Below are 22,056 nucleotides of genomic sequence, written 5' to 3' on the forward strand. Positions count from 1 at the left end.
AATGTTAGTGTCTTTCGAGAACCTTTAAGTGTTCTACACGTATCTGTAGCGTTATTGTGTTTCTGACTACACCACACCTCCCAATCAAACCCATCTTGTTCATGCCATTCTTCTGCACACAATTATCTAGTTCATAATTATCATGTGAAGCTCATTGTCCAAGGATACGTAAAACAAGAATTAATTCACATTCAAGGAGCTAATAATACAGTTAGGGACACAGGCTCAAACACCCATCGTGGTTAGGACAGTCAAGTGAAATGTGGACATCCATGTTTTCTGTCAAAACGAATTAAGAGGAGCAACGGGGAGACCAGGAACGGGTTATTAAGTCCAGAAGCTATTAAATGGGTGATTAAACCACAGCCCTGTGGCTTTGTGTTTGGCCTCAGCAGGGAGTGAAATGGTGGCCGTGGAAGTGTGAGACGTGAAAGAGACTAGGCATTTCTGGGGTTCTCGAGTTGGAAAGTGGGGTAATCCACAGAGATGAGAGCTCGGTGAGCAGGGGCCGCTGAGATGAAGCCAGGGGAAGGCATTTGAAGTGGAGACAGTTGAAGGGACCGAGATAACAGATGTGGTCTCAGTGGGAAGCAGGCTGGAGGCCAGAGGGATGATCAAGTATTGACCTGATCTGACCCAAAGGGAAGGACCGCAGTCTGAAGACACCTTTGGCCATGGAGAGCGTGCCGAGACCTTCTCATGCACAAGAGACACGGTGTGGGGGACAGGAAGACAGTGAACGCCTAGTGTAGGGAAGTATGCAAGCAGCAGGGCCCGAAATATTATGGTTCCACGAAGCACCTTGCAAGGAGTCCGAGATCCAGGTACCAGCGTGGTCAGTGTCTGGTGAGAGCCCTTTTCCTGGCTGTACACAGCTGCCGTCCTCTGTGTCCTCACATGCTGTCTCTTCTCAGAAGAGCTCTAATCCCATTTTCTTTTAAATAGTGGCCACTCATATGTATTACAATTATATATAGTCGTATCTTATACTCTGAAACCTCTACCTGATAGCACAGGTGAACATGTGTTTCCGGGTGGGAAGGACAGACAGCACGGCCCTGACGCCTGGCTCCCAGTGGGAGTGAAAACCATATCCCGCCATGGGGTGGGTCGGAGCTGAGCTAGACGAGGCAAGCGAGGATAGTCAGAAGTGCAGTGGGATTTCATTTGTCTGGGAGGACGGACGACAGGGCACAGTGGGGCTGGGACAGGTGCAAGACAGCAGCATCCGTCGGACAGGACCTGGCTCTGGGGCCCTGGGAGGTCCTCACAGAGAGAGAGGAGCCTCGGGAACATGACAAGACCCCTTGACCCCTGGCAAGAGGCGAGAAGGGAAGAAGTTGTGGGGAAGGGAAGAAGCGGGGAGGAAGGTGAGAGAGCAGCTCCCCTCCCCTGAGGGTCAGGACTCAGCTAACAAACTACCTCTTGTCATGCACGGTGTTAGGTTAGCTCAGCAGACGCACCCTGGACATCTGTCTGGAGTCCCAGCTGAGGGGGCCCTTGAGCCCAGAGAATTCGGCGTCCTGAGCTGCGATGAAAACAAGGTCACACACCCCACCCTCACGACCTCACCTGTGCCTGACTCTCCTGTTGTCTTACAATAACTTTATATGGCGTTGCACCTCCATTTGTTTTATGTTGCTTATTTGACATAAAATTAGTTTTCCTGAACTTTTCAAGGGGATGTATGGTTTGGGGTGGCATTTCTAATCCCGTCTCTCTAGAGCTCCCTGTTCGTCACTGTAGTCTGGCAAGCGTTCAAGGAAGGGTGGCGACTGCCCTGAGAGAACACGGAGCTTGACGCCCGCCCCCACTCTTATCTGACCCTTTTCTGATCTTTTGCGTCTCTTATCCATGAGCTGCATGACATTCTTCCCAGGCGTTCTCCCCTGGGGGACTCTGTTCTAGAAGTTGGCTCGTTTTGAGTCGTAATACCCAGACTGCTCCAGGTCCCGCAGACATTGCCACAGACAGAACGTGTAAACCCCTCCTGACTTTAGCTGCTGAGCTGTCTAAATTTGTAGGTAAGTACAGCTTCATCCTGTGAAGTCCTCAGATCCATCAGGCATCCTGCTGTCGCCCTCTGCTTCCTCCTACACAGATGCTGGAACCGAAGAGACCTATGGCTCTTGGTGGTTGGTCTCCATCTGCTCGTTCGGGGAGTTTGTAAAGAGATTCTGTCCCCTAGTGGTGTGGCAGGATCTCCCAGGTAAAAGGGCCAGTTGGGAACTTGTCATTGGCCTCTGCTGTGGGCAGGCTGGACAGTCAACAGTAGTGGTGGCTGGTTCGGTGAAGGGAACACTGTCGCTGGACCCAGTTGTAGCCTTCATCTCTGCCACATGGCCACTTTTTACATGAGACCCTTGAGTAAGTACCTAGGTGGTTAGAGAAATAAACTGACTGAAGTCACCTGATTTAGCTGGTTATTATGACTCCACTCTGCCACAAACGCCCTTGCTGGGCAGTCACGTGGGACGCCAGGGGTCCGATCTTGCTCTCTCCAGCCCTTGGTCCTGGAGCCAAGCTTTTAGCCACTGCCCGCAGGAGACATCTGATTATGCAGCAAAGCAAGAAACAGACATAGTGCTTGAAGTTCTGCTCACTAGAGGGGAGTATTTGCACAGGAGGAAATGGGGGGCAGTGTCCAGGGGAACAGCGTGAGTGATCCCTGGAGGTCGGGAAGCACTCGGTGTGGTTGGCGGAGGATAACAGTTCTGCCGCCGTGTGCTCCAACTCTACTTCTCCTTATGCACATTTTTTTCCTTTTATTCGTCCAGTCTGTTTTTCTCTTTCTCTCCTCCCCTGTTTTCCAGACCAAGACCAGAGAAAACAAAGGACACTTCTGTGTTTCCAGTACAGGCAGGGAGGGCTGCAGAGCTCCAGAGCAACGGGTCCTCACTCAGCCCTACGCCCAGCAGGGCGCCCGGGGCAGAGGACGATGACGAGAGGGGAAGTGGGCCCAGACTCAGGGGGCTGGATGCCCAGCCACAGGGATCGGGGGTCGCTGGAGGATGCCAGCAGGAGAGGGTCATACCAACCTGAGACAGGAGGGACAGATGGGGCTGGCAGGGGGGGACATGCGGTGTTGAGCCATTGTGGAGGGTGAGGACAGGGGAGGCCCAGCAGCCCGTGGGGGAAGTGGGGGGACGGTCTCAGGGACCAGGCGCTCCCTCACTGTCTGAAATGAGGCCAGGTGCTGATGACGTTGTACAAAGCCTTCCCAGGAGACAGGGTATTGCTAACGTCACTGTGCCCCACCAGAAGGTAGTTGGGAGTCAGGTACCCCTTGTCCACCGCACACTGGATCAGGGCTTGGGCCGCCTCCAGCGCCGCAGCATTGGGGGGCTTTTCTGCAAGACACAGATGGGGCACCAGTCAGTTATAGGATTCCAGGGTAACCTGCCCAGGGCAGGACCCACTCCTGGATACCCCCAGCCCACACCTACCCCCAAGCTAATATATACACTGTTGCCAGCCACCCTAGACAGACAGACAGACGACCAAGTCAAGACTTGAGATCCCTCCACGCCAGAGTTTTTCCTGAATCCAAACAGCAGAGCCTGGGATAAAATATGCAGTGACCTGGGATGTACGAAGCCTTTCTCCACCGCAAAAGTTCAGTCTGGCACTTCACTCCTTGGGGGCATCGCAGCCCCCCAGGGGACATTTGGCGGTGTCTAGGGACATTTTGGGTTGTCACAACGAGGGGAAGGACGTTGCAGGCATCGAGCGGCAGAGGCCTGGGACGCTGCTAAACGCCCTCCAATGCACAGGACAGTCCCCACAACAAACAATGATCTGGTCTGAACGTCAGCAGAGCCGAGGCTGACACCTTGCGTTAGGTACAGGTGAGCTTCCGGCACCGTCTTCCCAGCTTCATCTCCAGGCACATTCCGGGGTCACCCCCGCCCCGCCCGACGCTCACTTTAGTACCAGCCTGAGCCAGCCCCAGGGACATGGCCCCCTCTTCCCAGAGGGTCTGCAAAAGGCTCCTGGGTCTAAACAAACTCCGGTCAAGAGCTCTGAGCAATGACAATTCTCAGCGTGCGCTCCACGTGCCGAGACAAGGGCTCGCCCGCCGTGGTCGTGACAAGTGAGGAAAGTGTCCCCACCCTGTTGCCGTGGTAGTAACCCAGAAAAAAGTAGGCACGAAGGCTTTTGCTCCTCATCTTCCGCGTGTCTTGGATAGTGGAGGAGAGACATTTGGCTGGGTGTGACGGAGGTAGGTTGAGGGTGTCTTTCTGTGTGGGGGAGTCACACTTCTTGTCACAGTCCCCTTAGTAAAACATCCCGTTGGAAGCTGGGTCAATCCAGCAAACGCAGCCACTAAAATGCTACGTGAGTCAGAGGCCACTGTCTCCCCCACCAGACACTCTCCCTCAAACACCACGCGATGACCACGACTGCTGAAAGCATCCACCTACCCGAGAAGGTACCCATGAAAGCCAGGCCCAGGGCAATGTCATTGTACCCCGGAGTGTGGGAGCCTTGAACATTCCAGCCTACGCCTTCATAAATGGCACCGTCCTGGCCCACGAGGAAGCTGGAAGACCGCAAGGAGAGACAGAAATCAGCACGGGAGAGACGCACTCCGGGCTGGTTTCACTCACGCATTCACTCATTCGTGCCTTAACTCATCACACGTGGATTAACTACTACCTTCTAAGCACTCCGCTGCTGCCCCACGTAGCTGTCTATGAAGAAAAGAGCTACTGCTTTCAATCCCGACAACCTGGCCTTCTCCACACCTCACCGATCAAACCCCAAGGGGACCTGTGACCTCCTTCGGACTCAGTACAAAGTACACTTCTCTGACCTTGCCTTCCCTGATCTCTGTGAACTTGACACTAAGCACCCCTCCCGCCTTCTCAAGCGTCCCCTCCCCGTCACTTCCATCGCACCAGGCCCTCCCGGCCACCTTCCCCGGCTGCTCCTGGTCAGTCTCCTCTGCGCCTCCTCTCGCTGTGCCCTTCCCTACACATGGGGGACCTCGGAGGGCTGCCCTCAGCCCTCTCCTCTTCTCCCTGGACACAGTCTCCCAGGACCAACCCACCCACTTCCTCAGCTTCAGTTGCCATCCAGGAAAGTCCACATGTCCATACCTGGACCCACCTTCTCCCCAACCTGTTCCTCTTTCTGGGCTCCCCATCTTGGGGAAAGGCACCACCACCACCCCCATTGGCTCCAACCACTCACTGACCAGCTCGTGACCTGCGTCTCCCCACCGCTCTCTCTGTGGACCCCTGTATCCTCAGCATACACCCCGAGCCTCCTCTGACCTCTTAGAGTCCCCACTCTCCGTGACAGTCCGGTCACCAACCCCTCCTGCCTGGATGGCTGCACAGTCCTCAGACTGATCTCACCACCTCCAGCCCTGCCTTTTCCCCTCCTTTTCTGAAGCGCTGACGTCAGCGGCCTTTCCGATACAAATCGTACGTAGAACCCTGCTTTCGGCACCCTGGCACAGCGTCCCAGCTCCCCAGCTTAAGTTACAAGAGCCTTCATGGGACGGCCCGTTTGCTTCCCCAGCCTTACCTCTCACCACACCCTCTTTGGCATCTATTTTTATCTTGATAAACTTCTCTCGGCTCCTCTAAGGCACCCTTCTCAGGCTGGCACCCAGGCCTTTGCAGAGTTCCCGGCCCCCTCCCTCTTCTGACTAGCTCCCTCTCAGCCCTTAGGTCCTGGCTAACATATTACACCCTCAGGGCATGTATCTTCACCCCATGCCCCCAGCAACCTAAGCAAGAGTTAAAAACCCTCCCTGAAACTAATTTAAAAAAAAAGGTAAAAAAAAAAAAGAGTTAAGGACCCTCCCGTTCACAACCCTGTGTCCTCACTCAGAGCATCTAAAGCACTTGATTAGGATTTATTTGTTTAGTTAGCTTCCTCCTTCACCAGAGCATTAGCTCCATGGAGACAGGAACCTTCTCTGGGTACATCTCCTGGCGTCCCCAGGGCACCGCCTGGGCCCACACACAGTAGGCAACGCAACCTCGTTTCCATAATTGATTTACAGCAAGTGGGTATTTACTCCTGACCACAGAGTGTCTGTCTCAAGGTAAGCAAACAGCACGGTTGTGAAGTTATGGTGCAGGAGACATAGCACAAGGTCAAATGCCAAGGGACAGGTAACGGCCCTCGGACACCTGAATGGGGAAGGGGAAAGGACCTTTCAGCCCCTCTCAGTTTCCAGTTTAGGATTTGCAAACTTACAGCCAATTTTCAGGAATCTAATTAAAGAACACAGTGCTGTGAGTAACCCTGCACAGCAGGACCTAGCTAAGCAGCGGGTGGGTCCTCATAGGTGATGGATGCTGGAGGAAACGTTTTCTCCTATCTTGAAAAGGATGTTGCTAAAATGGGGAGGGAGAGAGAAGAGGCGGTCAGCCCAGGAGCATATAGCAAGGGATGGTAACTCCATCGAAGGCACGGCCGCTGCATACAGCTGTGTAGGTGGCGCTCTGCACAGAGGTACCGGGCGAGAGGCCCAGAAGGACCAACTCCAGCTCCACTAGCTACGCCATGAATACTCTCGAGGAAAGGCTCCTTTGATTGATGTACAAACATGCCATCTGGGCTCGTGGTGGCCGAGCCTGAGACAAACTTCTGTGTGACTGCTTCTGATGGGGTGTTAAGTGGCATCTAACCCCATCGGGGAGCTCTGAGAGCATCCTTCCAGAAGATTCTACTCTCCCATGTGGTTAGTGTGTTCTTGACTAACGAATGGCAGATCTTGGCATTAGAGAAATCAGACAACATTATCTGGGCTCTCCCCCTGATTTCAGCTAGGAAAGATATTCTCCCCAAGGAGGCGGACAGTTTCCAGATGCAAAGGAACAGCACAAGTCTAACACGAGGGAGACAGACTTCAGGTTACGGCCGAACCGAGGGCCAGACCTGAGCTGTTGGGTCGCGGGAAGTGATCGCGTGAAAAGGACACAACCTTAGAGCATCCATCCTTTCTACAGGTCTCGCCATCTCGCACACATACGACTCCCTCTAACACCTTTCCAGCAAAGGCTTCGCTCCATCACGTCGATATATGACCTCTACCAAGGACACACATTTTGAGAACACGCTCAAGGGGAATGACGACCCCCGCAGCTATGTCCTAACAACGGCCCACCCAGTGCCATGAGAGGGATCTGCGGTGGCACACGGGGCCCCTCTCCCCACGGTGGACACTCAGTAAGCCTCAGCTCCCGTGTCCCTTCCCTTGTGGGTGTCTGCCCTTGTGTCCTCAGCAACACTTACTTATACCCAATGTCACATGCTCCGAATCTGTCTAGGAACCGAGACTGCATTGTTTGGACCCGCGGACGGCACTCATCAGACGTGGTACAGGTTCTCTCAGCGGTGTGAATAACGATGACATACTTAGCCGGGAGGGTCATCGTGGGGCACTGGGTCTCCCTGGCCTCCCAAGCTGCCCGAGGGACAATGGCGGGGCAAGCTGTGTGGGGCAGAGAAAGCATGCCCGTGAGGATTTGACACGCCTCCCATGTCCCATACCTCACCGGACGGCTGACGTAATTCTCCGGAGCTCCCAACACCCACCGACCCTGAGGGCGACCTGACCTGATCCTGGCTGTGGAAGCCAGGACAGCCCAGCAGTGGCCCCGCCTTGGATATGGGGGGGTCTGCACAGAGAGATTGGACTCGAGAGGCACGAACCAAAGAGCCACAGGTTCTAACCCAAAGGACAGTGGGGATGTGAACTCTGAGGGGTCGTGGATGCTTTATTCCAAAGACAAAGTGTCCTTATTTATCTGCATGATTGTGTGTGTGTGTGTGTGTGTGTGTGTGTGTGTGTGTGTGTGTACATGTGTAACGGGGCCCTTTCGGAGAAATGAACTGAATTTTCATTGGAAAGCATCTTTGCGAGTCACTTGCGATCCATAAAACTATCTTTCAATGGAAGCAATTACTAATATGACAGATGGCATTAACCCAAAAGCAAAGATCAATTTTACTTAGAGCTTTCGTATCATAGAGCTAATTTCCCTTAAAACTTGATTAAGTCCAAGAAAAGGCTGAAAGCGCTTATTAACTATGCTGGCTCTGACGCTGCCGCTCATCAAACCCCAAATGTACCTTTTACCTTCCTTTTATCCCCTGATAAATGTTAAACGCCTCCTGTGAAGTCAGTGTAAGTGGAGTCGGAAGCGCTTCAGTCCCCAGCTGCCGTCTTAGCTTTTGTTTTCAGAACGATGTGCGTTTGCGCTTATGTGTTTGTGGCCGACGCCTGCCCGCTCCCAGTTTCTTTCCCTCCACAACACCTTTCATCATATAATATATAACATATTTTGCTGGTTTATTTGCGCATGGGCTCTCTCGCCCCTGTAGACTGAAGCTTCATGAGGGCACTGCTGTGGCCGGTTTTGTTCACTGGCACAGCATCGGTGACAAGCAGGTGCCCAGTGAATAATTGCTGAATGACTGAAGGAATGAGTAGACATATATCACAGTGGGGATAAAGCCCCAGCTCTGATAGTCTAGGAACCCGAGGGCCAGAGAGGTGACCCGGAGGGTCCCTCTCAAGGTTTGCCAGCCCTAAAGTTTCAGAGAGTTGGATGACCTATCAGCAGGAATTCAGTGGGAACCTGACTGAAAACGTCACTCCCGGTGGCATTTGGAAGTGACTGGCGAGGAGTCCAGAGGAATACCCAGTGAGGCTGAAGGTCTTACCTTTCTTGGGACTGGCCGTCCGCAGGGGGGCCAGGCAGTTCTCGCCTTTCACAAGAAGTGGCTGAATGTACAAGGGTGACAGGTGGCCCTGTTGGACAGCATAGGAGATCAGGCCCTCCATGGCGGAGAGGGCCGCAGGGCTTGGGCTGTGACCTACGAGAGAGTGACCGGTAGGAATCCTCAGTCTGGCCTGAGTCGGGGACTGTGGGGCAAGACGACATATCCTACCAGCTCCTGGGGAGCGACATAGCCCAACAGCTGTTGGAGGGGAAGAAAGGGGACGGGCTCATCCTCCAGGTCCAAAACCTGAAAGGCAAGAATCCACCAAGAGCTCTCAGCGGCCCAGGATGAAGAGCTTTCTCAAAGACCCACCAAGACCTATTTATCCTCCCCTGGTGTCCATGGAAGAGCTGCAGACCATGCCGTGCTCAGGGTTTCTCGCCGGAAGGGGCCCTTCTGCACATGTGCCAGCCCGTGACCTTCACGAATGGGTTTGCTTCTCACCACAGACCTCAGAGGTGGCCGCTGTTATTAACCCCCCTGCTCAGAAAGAGGAGCTTGAGGCTCCGGGAAGCAATGGACTCAAGACCCCTCCGCTAACCAGGTGACATGCAGGTGGCAGCAGGTGGTCACAGAGATATACCACACCGAGGCGTCTGGCTGGGAACCACCCTGGGGCTGGAAAAGGGAGGAGAGGGCTCCTGTTTTGATTCCTCTCCTACAGCCGTGTCACCTCGGGTCATTTACCTCTCTGGGGCTGCACTTTGTATCACAGTGACGCTGAAACTTCCTGGATGATCTCTAAGGGTATTGGGAGGGGACAAAGACAAACTAGATACGCAATAACTTTGTTACCAGTCAAAGGGACACAGATTCCATGGAACGGTCCTGTAGCAGGTGTGTTGGGGGTGGGGGAGCAACAATAAGACTAGGAGAAAGGGGAAGGTCTTCAGGGATCAGAGGTCTCAAAGAGGTTTTTTTCAATTGCATCGGAAACCTTGGAGTAAGCGAGCTGGAAGGAGGAGGAGCCTGGCAGGGAATGGGACTGTTGCTACAGATGTGTCCGGGCTGGACAGGAAGACGTGACAGTCGTTGACACAGAAGGGAGAGCTGAGGGCCAGATGCTTCCGAGACAAGAGCAGGAGGAGAACGAGGCTGTAGAGAGAAGGGGGGACAGCGCCCCCACTGTAAGGTGCCCAGAGGAAGAGTAGTCCACTGCAGAGGCTGAGAAGGGATCCAGGGCGCGAGCAGGGCCGTCAGCACGCCCTGTCATGGAAGTGAAGGGCAGGGCGAATCCCAGGAGACAGTGGGTCACGGGGAAGTATGAGAAGGGAGAAGGCAGCAGAGCGATGGGAAAGAAGCAGGTGGCTCTTTGGAGAAGGACAGCTGGGGTGACCATTACCTTCCTTGGTGCCGAAGAAGGCGAGGCCCAGGGAGACGTTGTTGTAGCCCTGGGTGTGCACGCCTTGCACGTCCCAGCCAACACCTTCATACACGCTGCCATCGTCCCCAACCAGGAAGCTGTGGAGCAGGGAGACATGGGCTCAGGGGCTGGCATTGTGGCACATGCCTGCGAGAGGAGGAACCACCTGCCTCCCAAGGGACAATGGCTCGAGCCATGGTCACTAAAGGGAATCAGTGCGGACTCGTCCCAGACAGTGGCTAAGCTAAGTCATTTATACGTGTCCTTCGAATTCAGAAGGACCCACTCCCTTGTTCAGACGCCCCCGGGGTTTCTCATGCTCGGAAGAAGAGGTCTGCCATTAGCACACACCCAAGCACACAAGGTAAGATTCTCTCTGCCTCCACATTCCTTTAACACGGCTCCCTGCCTTCCTCCACAAGGCACGCTTCCGGGTAATCTCCACACAGGTTGTCCATGGGATTTCTCCCTGCCAGGGCAACTGCCTTACAAAGACTCTCCAGGAAGGGGCACCTCCAACAAGGATGCGGATGTAGGCAGTGTATTTGGGAAGAGATCCCAGAAGCCACAATGAGGGATCAAGGAGGATGGGACAGAAGGTAGAAACCCAACAAAATGTGGGAGCTGGGATGGGAACAGTCTCCGCCTGGGGCTCAATCCCCTGCACCAGCAGCACCACCAGCCCCACACGTGACCTTCCCAGGAACCGCGTACTTACACCTTGGAATTGTCCCTCAGAAGGGCTGGGGCCGGAGGAATTACCCACAACTCCTCCCCCCGTCAGGGGGTATCACTCCCCTTCACCTCGCAGGACTTGGGTGAAAGCCCGGCGCAGGAAACAGAGAGACGCAGTGGGCACTTAAGGCAGGAAGCCATCACCACGCACGGAAATTAGAGAAAGTCAGAGGTGGGCCGAGGGCATGTGGTCGTGGCCACCAATAGGGTCTGGTCGAGTGACCATCAGGGTGAGAGATGGACGATCGCCTCACCAAGATGGAATCCCATACGTGTGGTGAAGGGACTATGCAGCGGACAAAGAGACCGTTCGGAGCCAGTGTGGGCGCCACAGTTGTCACACAGCTGTGTGACTTGGAAGAAATCAGCCTCCCTACCTTGGTCCCCTGGCCCGTAGCGTGGAGATAGTAACGCTTGCCCTACCAACCTCCCACGCTGTCGGGAAGCAAACGCACCCGGGCCCTGGACATCACCCCTAACCCGCAGTGTGCTGTGTCAACCGGGTTCCCAGGGGGTTCGACGGTATAGTTAGTACTTAACCTTCCCAGCTTCCTTTCAGGAGATCTCAGCGTCAGGGACCTCACAGAAAATCCCAAAGGACCTGGAGTTTTTATAGGGTTTTTTCAATATTTTATTCATGATAAACCCAATGTAACCTCAACACAGAAAGTCAGGAAATCAGATGAGAAGGGAGGGTGCCTAAGAGCAGCTCCGACCGCGTGCCTCCCCGTGTCCCCAGCCCAGCCACTTACTTGTAGGCCACGTCACACCAGCTGTTGTTGTGCACGTGCTGAGTCTGCAGTGTTTGTAGCCTCTGACTGCAGACAGTCCGGTTGTGACACTCCAGGCCAGGGACGTGGTGCGTGACAAGGAAATCCACCGGCGTGGTCAGCCGAGTGCTGCAGCCCACAGCTTCTGCACCCCACTTCTTGCGAGAGACCATGGTGGAGACATCTGTGGGGAGAACGCAGGAGGGGGTCGTCACTCAACACACCGTGCCCATTGTCACATCAGCCCCGGGCGGTGGCATGTGCCATCCTGGGCTGTGTCTGTCCCATGCTGGTGAGGTGAGGAGTCCAGGAGGAGGCCTTCAGCAGCAGGCATACCCCCTTCCCCTCCACACCCCCATCTCGTCTCCACTCACCCCCAACACGGAGTCTGCACCTGCACAGAGAAGCCTGGATGCTTTGCTGACTCCCAGCTGTCCCCACCCTGCACGCCCACCCTCCCTGCTCCAGAAGGTCTTCTCGGGAGCTTCTCAGCACCCACTCTGGGCAACTCCCTGAGTCCCCTGTCCTGGGCACCCCCGAGTGACTTCTGCCTGGGGGCTCCCTCCAGGCAGAGCCCGGGTAGGGAGGGTGGGGAGAGTGTGGTCTCCATCCTCAGGCTAGGGGCCTCTGAGTGCAGTGGCGACCTCTCCCCTTGCTGGTTTCTGTCCCCTCCAGGCACCACCCACCCCCAAGGGCCATGGTAATCTGTGCAGGTGCTCTGCTGGTGCCCCACTCTGCCCCACATGTCCCCAGCCCAGTCACAAGTGGCTGTTTCAGTCTCAGAGACATCTGGCCACGTGACAAACCCCAGCGGTCCTTAGGCCTCCTCGCATACAGACCCACTCTGCTATTTCCTGTGAGCAGGGAGACGTTGGTAAACAGGTACTGGAGCCTCTCCAACATGTGTTTGGCTTGTGCTTGATCCCAGGAGACATCACCTGCAAAGGGACATTCGTTTTGCCCGGGTCCTCAGAGAGCCCTGTGCCAGCCACCTCGGTGCACGGGCTCAGGCCAGGAATGGCCGCCCCTCCATGGTCCCCCTGCCGCCCCAGGTCCCCGAGCCCCTCCAGGAACCCCTCTGTGCTGCCCAGGACCTGGTGTGCTTTCTCCAGCCAACTCCCCATCATCCTGCGAGGTTAGCTGCATAGTGAGGGGCAGGGAGCGGGAACGTCACCCTTTTCCCAAGGAGCTCTCTTACTGACAAGCAGAAAGCCGGGGCAGAGGTGAGACTCTGGTCTACGTAATCACACCACCAACAGAAGCCCTGCTCCCATTTCCCAAAGGCTGAGTCCTTCCTGCGCACCGTCTCCTTCCACCCTCACAATAAATCTAGGAGACGTGTCTCAATTTTCAGGTGGAAAAATTAAGGTTTAAAGAGCTGAATAACTCGTTTGAAATCATTGCCAGGGGGGAAGGCCAAGGATTTGAACCCAGGTCTACAGACTCCAAGCTCTGGGCTCTGAATGCAAAGCTACCCTTTCTCCCTACACAGGAATCAGCATTTAAAGAATTCCTGATAAGAGACTTGAGGACCATCCCTCTCCGTCCCTCTCTGATCCAATGAAGGAAAACTCACCCCAGGCCCCGAGACCCAGCACGGACAAGACCACAAGGCACGGAAGCATCATCGCGTGGTCCTAGACAGCGACAGGGAGAGTGTGGACCGTGGAAGAGACAGATCTTGGAAGAGACGCAGACAGTGAATCAGACCCCGTTCACTCGTCAGGCACCCACCCCCAATGCATGTCTGCGTCCTGCGAAACGCAGGCCTCCTGAGGGCCAGCACCTGGCCAGGCTTCCCAGGGTCCCACACTCAGGTCAGCTACTCATCGGATGGGTAAACACCCTCATCCCCTTACTCTGGGTCACTCCATTTCATTGAGGGCCTACTATGTGCAAGACACGAGAACATGCAATCTCATTTAATCCTTATACCACAGCTGCAATGTAGGATTGCAGACTCCCATTCTCATAGAAGAATCCAGGAACACTAGAACCAACATGAAACGCACATGCTTGGGTCACTGCAGAGACCTCCTTCCCAGTTGGGGGTAGGGTGGGGTGAGAGGGGTGTAGAAGTGGGGCGGTCCCCAGTTCTAGGGCAGAAGAAATCTCCTCATCTTAACACTCCACCGGGTGAAGTCCAGATCTTTCGATGGGAGAGGGCTTCCCAGAAAGAAACACACACACTCACACTCAGAAATACCTGTGCAGCTCTGGGTGCAGGCAGCTCCCCCGTTCGCACTTGGCCCTGGCCTGTCCTCCAGCCGCTGCTCCCTGGGCCTTCACTCTCCCTGTGCTGGAGGCCACTCCCCCCGGGAATGGAGCCTCAGGCTCTGGCTGCCAGGAGAGAGGAGGAAAGCTGGGCCCCTAACCAAGGAGGAGAGGAGAAGGAGAGCAGAGCTTCCAGGCTGGGTCCACAGCACCTAGAGGAGCTCAGGTGAGACTGGACTCGGGCTGAGAGCTAGGACCCGCCCTGTGAGTAAGCCCAGGTGCCTCCTCCCTGGGAAAGGACACAATTGCCCAAGCTCCCTGAGCGGCTGCCTCATCCCAGCTCTCGGGAAGCCCGGCCAACCTGGGGGTGCCCCTGGGACCTCGGAGTGTGTCCCACATCTGGGGACTTCCTGCCCTGGAGACAGATGTGCTCTGGGCTGTAGAGGCTGAGAGTGGAGGTCCCTCAGCAACACCCACCCCCTTCCACCACCTTTCCCCCAGGTCACCAGCAGGGGCAGGGTGGGGGCAGAGAAATAGAAAGGTACGTTCCAGGAGACAGCTGTCATTCTGCCCTGCAGTCTACATGTCCATCACCCCCCTCCTGCCATACCCCCACCTTCAGTGTCAACTGTCACCCACCCAGGAAACCTCCCACAAACCGGGTATCTCCAGCCCCTGGCCCACTTGCAGCACAAGGCCACGTTACGGTCATCGCCTCTCCGGGTCCACACTCTGCAGTCTGGTCTCACTATTTTCATGGAACACGATTTTCACTTAAAGAACAGATAATAGCCAAGTGTGGATATTTATGCTAGGGTATGTACCTGGCAGGCATTTTCTGGAAAATGAACAGAGTGAGACTTTCCAGTCAAGGAAAACAACCAATGGGAGTTGTTAGCATAGTAAACACGTATGGAGCGAGCTTACAAGCACAAATTAGAAGTTTGGAATATTGTGCCTGCCACCATGAGTATGACAATTTGCCAATACTTACAGACTTTTCTGAGGAGATCAATGGTGATATTAATACATGCCTATATATATATATGATAATGAAATGTGTCAGCACTTGGAAGATGTGTATAACTTAGTGAATCGATATTTTCCAGATGACCAATATATGAAGCTAGAAAGTCATGACTGCATAAAAGACCAATTCAAATTTTATGCTAGACCAATGAATTCTAATATAACAGGGTACAATGGGTTTGTTGATACGGTTTCAGATTCTACATGGCAACTAACCTTTAAGAAACCTCCACTTGTTGAGTTTTGGTGAATTATCAAAGAAGAATATCCGCAATGATTTTTACAGACTATAAATATACTCTTCCCTTTTCCATCTACTTATCTGTGGGAGGCTGGACTTTCTTTATATCTTCAATCAAAACAACACATATAGCACATTAAAGGCAGAAGTGGACATGAGAAGCCACTGATCTTATTTTAAGCCATAGAGGTGTGCAAAATTTTTTTTTATTATATCACTAGCTTTTTCAAATATAATTATTTTGTGTGTTCTTTTTAATGTGTTAATATGTAGTGGGTTTACTAATACTACTTTAGGTGAATGAATAAGTACTTCAAATTTTTTAATGTCTAATATTGCAAATATTAATAGATGTAACCCACATAAACAAAAGTTCTTTGGGACACTCGATAATTTTTCAAGTATAAAAGGGTCTTGAGAACAAAAAGGTTGAGAACCGGGTCCAACGAATGCCACAGGCTGTCCTGATGCAGGTGGGCCACAAGGGGGCAGCACGGACTCGGCCTTTCACCCACAAGACTCGCCCCATTCGCTATCACCACCACTCCTCCCCACTTCCTTTTCCTCCTTCTCTGGGTTCTCCCAGCTGCACAGCTTTTTAATCACAGGAAAGAACAATTTTCTAAGCATAGGTTCCATCAAAACCCATTCAATCACATATTAATGTGCAAACGTTTATCAGCTGTCTCTCATAGGCAAAGCTTACCATCCAGGGCTGAGTGAACACAAGAACCCCCACTCTCAAGGAGTTAATAATCTCGTGAGGGAGACTGGCCCAAAGGCCAGTAATTAGAACGCCAACCTGGTAATGTGTGTGAATGCCCTTTGCTTTCTATACAGGGCTCTATGCTTCAAAGGGATTCCAGAGAGTCAGGGGAAGCTGACCTAAAAGCCAGCTGATCCCACTACCTCAATTAATGGATAAGAAAATGGAGCCCTGGACATGGAAATGACTTCCAAAGCCCACCCAGCAGACCTGGCAAAGCTAGGACTAAAACCCAGCTCTCAGCCCTCAATCTGCTCTAATTTTCAACCAGGGTCCCTCCCATAAACTACAGGATGCAGAGCCTGGGGAAAGCCCCCAGGGGTGCCTGGTATTACACCCCTGACATAACACCTGGTGTACTATTGGCAACTTAGAAGGAGCAGGATTCTCTACGGACAACAGCAGGCTGCAGAGAAGGGGAAAGGCGCAGACCCACTCTTGGTCCAGGGCAGGGGTGGGTGTGGGGGAATTGGGGATTGGGGGAGCACCCCGATGGGATTAGAGCTGCAGGAGCTCTGCCTGCTCACCTGTGCTGCTTTGTTTTTAACACAGCCCAGGAAACCAGACCCTTTTCTCCCAACGGCCACCTCCAGAGTCACTGTTCAGAACCAGAAAAATTGCCCCAATTCATGCACTAGCAGGAGGCTCCGAGTTTCCCCAAGGAGACGACCCCACTGCGCACCACCCCTATCCCAACCTCTGGCCTAAGTTGGCAGGGAGGAGGCTGGGTGGGGTGGGGCTCCTGTTGACGGGGCCATTAATGGCCCGCCATGGTCAGGACCTGCACAGCTGGACCTTCGGAGGACCTTCGGAGGTCCAGCAGCACCGGGTCCACTTTGCCACGTGGCCACCCTGGCCTGGGGCCGAGTTCGAGCTATCCCATTCGCCACAGTCTCCACCGCTCCCTAGTGTCTCGACCCTGAGGCCCCGCGTCAGTAGCCCCGTGTCAACAGGCGGTGTCCTTGTTGACATTCTCAGGCCCAGCCAGCCTCACCTGTTTCCTCTAAGTACCTTGTTCCAGAAAACTGCGTCTGAGATCCTCAGTTCAGAGTGAAACGTGCTGCGGTAGAGACAGCAGAGGGCGCTGTGGGCGCACACAGGAGAGGCTCCCAGGCACCTGTCCCCATTGCCTGAAACAAGAGGTTTCCTAACAGCCAGAGGAGGGAGGGCGCGGCCCTGTGCGCTTCCTCCATCAGGTCAAACAATGGGGGGCCCGTTGGGGAATGCCCCTGAAGTTTCCATCCGCGTATTCCTGCGCCCTTCCTGCACTGTCCCTTTATTCATAGATGATCTGCTCATTCATTCAAGCAGGCGTTCAGCAAGCATTCATTAAATACGTGCCGTGTGCTTGGCACTGTGCCAGGCCCCGTTCTTAGCTCCCCAGAGTTCAAATGTGACTAGGAATTCAGGATATAACATTATGCCGCCCCCATGTATTGTGATTCACTCACCAACTTCCCCCAGCGTCTGACACATAGTAGGTGCTCAACCAATACTTGTATGAATGAATGGGTGAAAAGATAACCGATAATAATACCTCTTATTTACTGAGCTCTTCCAGTTGTACATGTACGGTCTCAATTCTCAAGGTAGGTCCTGTAATTATCCTACTTTACTGATCAAGAAAGTGAGGCACAGAGAGGTTAAGAGGCCAGGTCACACAGCCAGTCTGAACTGAGCCACTATTCCATGTGCCATCTCAGCAGTGCACATGGGACGTGCTGGGGGCCAAGTTGTCACACACACACACACACACACACACGGGCTGCCTCGGGCTTCCAGGGGGCAGAGCAGCCGTGGGGGCCGGGGCAGTGAGGGGAGGCTTCCTGAGGACCAGACGAAGGACTGGTTCAGGTGGAAGAGAGAACCTTCCCCGGTGAAAGGGGAGAGGCCAGAGGAAGCAAGAGGTTAGGGAAGGTGCGTACAGTAGGTCCTCCGGCCACGATTCCTGGGCGGAGGGGCAGGGGTGCCAGTAAGGACACGATCTTTCAGCAGATGTGAGGTCTCCCTGTGCCGAGGCCTGAATGGACATGAACGTGAGTAAGAACGCCCCCTGAGGACCTACAGGCCAAGATCAGACAAAGGCAAAATATGTATATAAGTTCACTCCAGAGAGGGAGTGTTGAGAGCCAGAAGTGGTGTGGGCCTCGTTGTCCATTGACCGAGGGGAGAGACTGTGCGCCCCTGGAAAGAACAGAGCAGGCTCCCTGGACCAGGCAGCATTTGAATGAGGGCGGGTTGGACTGCACCCTACAGTGGGGGAAGGGCATTCCTGGGGTGAGAGCACCAAAGACAAAGGCCTGGAAGTGGGCCCTGCGATGGCGGGGGCCCAGGGGTGGAGGGCAGGCAGGGTGGGGAGCTTTGTGCCCGTACAGAGCGGCTCAGCCTTCTCCCCTGGGTGACGGGAGGTTTGCAGCCAGGGAGGGACGGGTCTTGCCCAAGAGGCCACATCAAAACAGTTGTCTCGGGTTATGAGCTCCTTGAAGGCGTGGTTCCCGCAGCAGGATTTAGAGGAGTAATGCTGACAGCCTCTACAGACACTTAAGCCCTGAGGGTCTCTCACCCAGGCTACAACAGGAAGTTTAATCCGAATCACCCTTAATCAGGAACCAGGATGTCTGGACCCAACTCCTGATATGTCACCAACCGGCTGTGTGACCTGACTCAGGTCCCTCTCTGCGTGTCAGTTTCTTCATCTGCAATACAAGGGGGTTGACAACCCCCAGGGCCCTTCGAACCCCAACTCAATCCCCCCCCCATAAATCTAAGAACTCCACATCAACCGCTCACCCTCCCACAAGCACAGAGCCAGGCAGGCAGGGGAAGGCTCAGCCATCCTTGCTGGGCTACCCACATGGGGGAGGGGTCAGAGTGGATCGGGCTCCTCGGGGGTCCTGTGCCCACCACCAGCCACTGGCTAGCGTAGGTGGGAAGGTGCCACCTCAACAGGGCAGGGGGAGGGAGGGATGCCAGAGGAGAGGCAGCTTGGTGGCTGGGTTTAGGGAGGGCAGGGGTGTGGAGTGGAGAGGAAGTGAACCAACCAACCAGCTTCCTCCTCCACCAGCTCCAGGCCCAGGACTAGGAATTTCACAAAAAAGCAAAAGGATCTGTGTGAACATTTCCTGTCACGCCCCAGCCCCCTTCCTGGCAGTGACAGCCCAACTCGGGGTTACCACACTGCTCCCCTGTGATGTAATCTGCCCACTAGAGGGCTGAGAGTCATGGCCAGGGGTGGCCTATAAATGCTGGGCACTAACAGCCCTGTCAAACCCCTCTGTGTGACTTCTCAGCTTTGGTGAGTGACCTGCCAGCTTCCCTGGGCAGGAGCCTGCCTGCCTGCCTGCCGACTCTTCCTTTACTCCCCCTCCCATCTTCCTTTCACACCCTCCTCCTGGAAGCCCTCCTTGATTGACCCCACTCACTTTAAAGCTTCCTTCACATTTTCTAGGTCTTGTGCTGCAGGCGCCTCCTGTTCTCAAGCGCTCTGATTTGGGGGCATTCTCCAGATATTCTAACGACCATTTCTCACATGGGAGGGACAGGGTCATCATGCCCCCGTTCAGGTGCAGCCCATGGCTTCCTTTTTATTCTGTGTCCCCCTTCATACCTGAGAGCAACCAGCAGGAGGTGTCAGGGAAGCTTCCGGCCTTTTCTTCTAAGCACTGACCCCTTGCCTCTCCTCTGCTCAGACGGACCAGGAAGGTAGAAGACAAAATGTCGTCACTGATGGAATGCAGCCTTGAGACGATCATCAACATCTTCCACCAGTACTCTACTCGCCTGGAGCACCACGACAGGCTGAACCAGAAAGAGTTCAAACAGATGGTGAGAAAGGAGCTGCCCAACTTCCTCAAGGTACGGCGGGACTCCTGGCCACCGCCTGGGCTAAGGAGGGAGGGTGGGACGCAATGGTCAAGGAGAAAATTCTAGCCTTCAGCCCAGCCTCCGGAGGCAGCGGGCGCCTAGTCCCTGGAGGGGCTCCAAGTTAGGCAGCACCGACAGAATCAGGAAAGACTGACGGATGCTGTGCTGTGTGCCCGGCCCTGTCCCAGGCAGGGGTGTGTGGTGGCAAACAGGGACCCAGTGTCCCGATGGGAGAGACAGATACACAGCAAAGACGGTGACCGGTGAAGAGCACAGACAAACCCAATGCCAATATGTGCCCGAAAGAAAGTAAACGCCAGTGCTGTGTGGGGGTGGGGCTGGGCGGGGGAGGTGACTGACTAGGTAGGTGGACAGGAAGGACCCCTCTGAGATGGTGACGTTTGAGCTGAGACCTGAATGTGGAGGAGGACGCAGAAGCCGAGGAGACTAAGCCTCAGGCAGACGCTGGGGACAAGTCCTGAGGGGGCTCTTCCGACCCAGAGGGTCTCTAGTAGGAAACAAATAAACCGCCTGTGGGACAGCCCCGCCCAGCCCTGACTGGCTGCTGCACCGCACTCAGGACGCACATTTACCCATCTGAAAATGATTAGTGCAGTTCTCGGAAAAAGGAGGATTTTTTCCACTAGATCTTTTGGGTTTCTTCACCAACTTGGGGACTTTGGGGGAAGAGAGGCCCGGACGAAGAAGGGTGGGACACCCGGGTCCCAGCCTCAGTTGCATTCCTGGAGCAGCTGTCCTGGGGTCGGTGGCCAGCCCTCCCCACCGCAGTGGGTGGAATGGTGCAGCAGTAGGACATACTAGGATGATGACAGCTCCCCGTAGGGGCAGACCTCAGCAAGCAGGACGCTGAGCCAGGCAAACAAGAAAGAGCACAGCCCAGAGGCAGTGCTGGCAAGGTTTCCTCTGTGCGAGGCCCGGGCCGGCCCATCCCCCACGCCCTCTGCCAAAAGCAGAGTGACAGGCCAGGAGGGGAAACTGGGACCTCGCCAAAGCGCTGCTCAGAGTGACTGTTTTACCCCCGGGGCGATGGCAATACTGTAGAAAAACAGACCGAGCGGAGATGCTGCCAGAGCAGCGGAAGGGCCTGGGAGGTGAGCTGGGTACCCACAGTGTCTGAAGGGGACTTAGCCGAGGTGCCCCAGCCAGCGAGGGGCATAACTGGAACAGCCCAAGCTCACTTCTGCCTCACCTGGATCCTTCCCTCACCTTGCCCGTTGCCTGCATACTTTATCACACCCTTTGGGGTCAGGGGGGACCCACCCTGTTCTCTGTCCCTCCACTAGAGATGAATCATCTTGTTTTCCTCAGGTGCTTCCCGTTACACAGGTTGTAATGAGCGTCACTAATTTGTAACCTCTAGGGAAGGGAGCGTGATGGAAAGGGAGGGAGCGAAGTCGGCAGAAGTGGAGGGAACGGGACACGACTGGGTTCTGAGTCGGATCCCGGTTGTACGTGGAATAAATGGGAAAGTACATGGTGGGCACTCCATCAATGGTCGTTCCTAATTTTGAATTGAGGCCCGGGAGCCAGGTTTCCCTGTGCTTCTGCCATCGGGTCACTTGCTGTGCTACCGGGCCCCGGCCCTGGCGGCACCCAGGCCTGACGGCCCTGCCTCCCAACCTACAGAAGCAGAAGAGGAATGAGGCGGCCATAAACCACATTCTGGAGGAGCTGGACACCAATGAAGACAAGGAGCTGAGCTTCGAGGAGTTCTCCATGCTGATCGCCCGGCTGACGGTGGCGTCCCACGAGGAGATGCACAAGACCGCCCCCCCAGGGGTAGGCCACAGCCACGGGCCAGGCTTCGGAGAGAGCCGCGGCACCTGCCAGAACAAAAGTGGCACTGAGCAGTCTGGCCACGGCCACAGCCATGGTGGCCACGGCCACAGCCATGGCGGCCATGGCCACAGCCACGACCACTAATCAGGAGGCCAGGCCACCCTGTCCCCGCCCATCTAGGGCCCCAGGGCTGCATGCGGCATCGCCTTAGCTGTGGGGCTGGGGCCGGGGCTGAAATAAAGTGTTCCTCCAAGCCAGTGCTCTTTGCATGTTCTTCCATTCCCTTCCCAACCTGTCCTGCCCAGGGGTCTGGGTCCACAGCCCGGCATTGATGGAGCTCAAGCCCTTCATTCATGATACCAAGATGAGAAGCCGCCAGAATGGGGGTGTGTTCTGCGCCCCCTGGGCTCCCTGCCCCGACCGTTTCCTTACCTCTGACCTCAGGCCCTACTCCCGGTCACCCCAGCCCGGCTCAGGACTTCCCTGTCCAGCCTCGTCACCACAGAAAGCAAAAGGGTCATAC

The 22,056-nt window shown here is 54.9% G+C and overlaps 2 protein-coding genes across 7 annotated transcripts; one reads left to right on the forward strand and one right to left on the reverse strand.

Moving 5' to 3' along the window:
- Nucleotides 1-1,721: 1,721 nt before the first annotated feature.
- On the reverse strand, nt 1,722-19,611 carry LOC117015231 (peptidoglycan recognition protein 4-like). Of its 6 annotated transcripts, none has more exons than XM_033093742.1 (13): nt 19,477-19,611; nt 18,915-18,947; nt 18,433-18,565; nt 16,881-16,999; nt 13,826-13,959; nt 13,196-13,299; nt 12,459-12,557; nt 11,602-11,803; nt 10,094-10,212; nt 8,692-8,844; nt 7,258-7,456; nt 4,425-4,543; nt 1,722-3,350 (listed from the first exon to the last, which is right to left on the reverse strand). In XM_033093742.1, the coding sequence occupies exons 6-13, from the start codon at nt 13,245-13,247 to the stop codon at nt 3,172-3,174; spliced, it is 1,122 nt and encodes a 373-aa protein (XP_032949633.1). In that variant the 5' UTR covers nt 13,248-13,299; nt 13,826-13,959; nt 16,881-16,999; nt 18,433-18,565; nt 18,915-18,947; nt 19,477-19,611; the 3' UTR covers nt 1,722-3,171. The 6 variants fall into 6 exon arrangements, with proteins under 6 accessions (XP_032949633.1, XP_032949634.1, XP_032949635.1 ...); XM_033093743.1 differs by having other exon boundaries at nt 16,864-16,999; XM_033093744.1 differs by having other exon boundaries at nt 13,826-13,989; nt 16,864-16,999.
- Nucleotides 19,508-21,790, forward strand: S100A9 (S100 calcium binding protein A9). The gene is made up of 2 exons (XM_033093748.1): nt 19,508-19,724; nt 21,381-21,790. The coding sequence occupies exons 1-2, from the start codon at nt 19,584-19,586 to the stop codon at nt 21,675-21,677; spliced, it is 438 nt and encodes a 145-aa protein (XP_032949639.1). The 5' UTR covers nt 19,508-19,583; the 3' UTR covers nt 21,678-21,790.
- The last annotated feature ends 266 nt before the right edge of the window (nt 21,791-22,056 follow it).

This window comes from Rhinolophus ferrumequinum, chromosome 22, assembly GCF_004115265.2.
Source record: "Rhinolophus ferrumequinum isolate MPI-CBG mRhiFer1 chromosome 22, mRhiFer1_v1.p, whole genome shotgun sequence".
NCBI lineage: Eukaryota > Metazoa > Chordata > Mammalia > Chiroptera > Rhinolophidae > Rhinolophus > Rhinolophus ferrumequinum.